Genomic DNA, 3,519 nt, shown 5'->3' with positions numbered 1-3,519 from the left:
TTTCCTGCAGTAACACAGTGATTAAAGCCTGGGCTTTTGTCTAGAAATAGCAGCGGCTCAGACCACAGCCAGGTCGTGCAATGCTTTTAATAGATGTGACCAAAACCCTCATTCCTTGTTCCCAAACCACGCTGCGCTCTGGGCAGAAGGGGCAGAGGCAGCTCAGTGCCCCGTTACCCACAGGAGATGAACCCGCTGCCAGGGGAGCTCCAGATCCAGAATCGTGGTAGGAAAGGATGTGCCCCAGAGACCCAGGCTGAGGTAGTGAATTGGGTCCTGCGAGTTCCCTTCATATGGGGCTGGGGAATTAGCTGTAATGAAGTGAGCAGCAGAGCTCACACACTGATGGAGTCCCTGGAAACCTGACCTGAAGGAGCTCATACAGAGGCATCTCTCAATAGGCCAAAGGGCAGGAGGAGACGCAGCCAGAAGACCTGAACAGGAGATGGCTCCCACACATAGAGGGCTGGAATAGCGAGTTCCCAACTTCAGGATGCCCCAGCAGAGCCAGGCTCCCTTAGGAAATACCCAGGGAAGCAATGAAGAGAAACAAAAGGCAGTCAGGACAGATGTACACAGTAGGGTGAGGCACATACTGTACTTGGAGCTAATGCCTCTTCCCAGAAGAGGTGTGTAAGCTCACAGGGAGCTTGCAGCATCGAGAGGAGGGATGAGGGTTAGATGCCTGATACCATGCTCAAAGCCAAAAGCAACACGAATCTGCCCATGGCATTAGCACACCCTGACACCAGTGTCAGACCCTCAGTGTCAGCAGCAGTTCACGTTGCTTACAGCCTTTTCTTTACCTCCTTTTGCCACAGCTCTGCTTGCAGCGTTGCCAAGACAAGAGTCAGGAGCACTGGGAACGGCAACAGCCTCCAGAGCAACACTGAACAGGCACCGTGTGAGCAACGCAAGTCACAGTGACCCCCACAGGCCTCCAGCTTCCCACAGGACGTGCCACCAGGCAGATAAAAAGGAGTTGGAATGAGAAAGTAACCGACAGAAGATCACTGCTTACGGGCTATAGAGAGATCCCAGAGAATCCCCTGAACCCACTGGAGCCGAGTGTGTGGCTTCAGCTACTGCTCCTTTGCATTAGAAGAGCATCTCCAGGTTAGCACTGCAGAGCTTCGTGCCACGCTCAACACATGGATCACGCTCGATGGTCGCTGCCAGAAGGCACCAAGTGATGCAAATACAACTGTCCAAGATCTGAAATTAAAAAAGTTTATTTGAAGGTTTGTAAAACAGCTTCTGTGAAAGACCAACATTTCCAAGACACTACAATGAAAATGCATTTTCCTACTGTTAGAATATAAAAAGTCACAGTCCTTCAACTACCTAAATTAAAGCACACGTTTATGGACCAAACATTTCACTTCCAACACTGAGAAAGTAAATGGGTTTGAAGTCAGATGAATCCATAGCACCAGCACCGGGTGATGAGGGTGGTGAAATCCCCACGGGTCTGAGCCTGGGTTAGTGAGGCAAATCTTCACGTCAGCACAGACCTACGAGCACAGCAGAGCTCACACCATGAGTTTCACAACGCATCCTTTGTATGTTCCACGGAGGCAAACACCAGCAGCGAGCCAGGAACACCAGAGAGCTCCCGTTAACTCCCAGCTTCGGGACGAGAGGTCCTGGGACCCTACACAGGCCAGCTCCATTTTACACACACAACTTTATTCACTTGACGTCTACATAATTTGTGCAACAGGAGGGTGAAGAGGGAGATGTGGAAGTGGCAGCGACAGGGAGCCGGGTGTCGCTGCGGCATTATACGGCTTTCCGGTGGTACTCGGGAGGAGCCACTTCATAGTCACTGGCACTGAACAGAGCAGAGGAATTCTTTGCCAAATACCTATGGAAAACGATAGCAAGGTTAGATCACCTCCATGCCCGAAGTCTCTGCTCTTCAGCACCACGTCAAGTGTTTGCTGAGACCACAAACCATCATTTCCAGAGTCCAAACCTAATGAGTATCTACCAAGGAGTCAACTGCGGGAAGCAAAGAAAGATTTGACAGCTCCTGCCAAAACATCAATCCCAAACAAGCTGTCAAACAGCTCTGGTGAGCACAGCAGGGTTATGATCAACAGGATCAAACAGTTCACGTCTGAGGTCAGTCAGCTGCTGCACCAAGAGTTAATTTACTACTGCCTGTACTCAGAGGGGCTGGGACACGGACTAGGACACCACAAAGCTCTGTCTGCTCAAAGAGGGAGCCTGAACAGCTAAATGGAGGACAGCTAGAGCAAAACAAGGTGTTGATGGAGGGCAGCAGCAGAAGACAAGGATGAGAGGCCATTCCTTCTCACTGAATGGATCTTTAAGGTCCCTTCCAACCCAAATCATTCTATAAATTGGGGATTTGTGGTCACTGGTTCACATTTCTGTCTCTGCAGCTCTTGAGCACTTGTGTTTACTTCAGGCTGCCCCAGAAGAGCAGGATTACTCCTGACTCTGGGACCACCCCAGGCAGGTTTGCCCTGTGCTCGGGCTGTCCCACCTGCAGCTCCGCTGCGGAGCCACCTCCAATCTACCGAGGGGTTTCTGTATCAGCTTCCAATGGCTCATCCATCTATTGCTGCTCGATTTACAAGTCAATGTTGCCAGCCACTCAGTGGGCAGCCACAGCCTTGGATGGACACGGAGCACTTCTCCATGGCACGGTCACTCACGGCCGTAGTAAATTTGACCAGGACCTGCCAGTACAGCGAAAGCCAAGAGCTGCAGCGATGCCACGAGCTGGCACGTGGCTCAGCAGTGCTGGACCACTCCTGCCCCTCATACACAGGTAAATGAGTTGCAGAAGCACAACATGAGGTTCCAGCAGTGTGGAACAGATGCGTGGAGGCTGCTGAAGGCTTCCCCGGGGGGAACACGGTGCAACCCTCAGACACTCAGGTTTAATTCCAGTTTAGGATCTCCCTCAGGAAACAGCTGCAGGTGAACTGAGCAGCACATTGACCCCACAGATCCTGACAGCAGCGAGGAAGTGTTCCATCGCCTGGCTGAAGTCAGGTCTCATTATTTGTTTTAGAAACATTTCACATTAGATCTTGTATTAATATTTAGGGTGGAGTTTTCATCCTAAACATAACAGGTCTGCAGCAGCACAGGTACTGAAGCTACAGGCACTGTCTGCCCCAGAAATAACCTCAGTAAGGTTCATCACTTTCCAACATTTGCTCAATTGTTGTTGAGTAACTGTTGTGTAATTCAATAGTCTGCTGTAATTGTCATCTGCTTTTTATAGCAGCTGCAAATAAATGTTGAAGCATTTATTTTGAAACAAGTAACAGGCTTGGACAGTTTAAAAGTGCAGACTAATAGATACATAAACACACATTTAACTAGCAATAACCTCGGTGTAACTGGAGAGCAATTAAAACCAGTCTTAACAGGTCCCTGGACAGCAGCCTGAGAAAGCTGTGCTGAAATCCTAAGTGAAGATACCACACGCAGGCCCAGGACTATGGCTGTGGTGTATACACTGAAAACAGGCCACAT

The 3,519-nt window shown here is 49.9% G+C and overlaps 1 protein-coding gene across 1 annotated transcript in view; it reads right to left on the bottom strand.

Moving 5' to 3' along the window:
• Nucleotides 1-1,782: 1,782 nt before the first annotated feature.
• Nucleotides 1,783-3,519, bottom strand: part of MORF4L1 (mortality factor 4 like 1) — a 17,743-nt gene continuing 16,006 nt past the window's right edge. Inside the window, 1 exon segment of the mRNA XM_010018663.1 lies at nt 1,783-1,867. Coding sequence (XP_010016965.1) covers nt 1,783-1,867 — 85 coding nt within the window.

Source organism: Nestor notabilis, unplaced genomic scaffold (assembly GCF_000696875.1).
Source record: "Nestor notabilis isolate BGI_N333 unplaced genomic scaffold, ASM69687v1 scaffold15747, whole genome shotgun sequence".
Lineage (NCBI taxonomy): Eukaryota > Metazoa > Chordata > Aves > Psittaciformes > Psittacidae > Nestor > Nestor notabilis.
The sequence above is the reverse complement of the archived record's forward strand: the minus strand, read 5'-3'. Positions and strand labels throughout refer to the sequence as shown.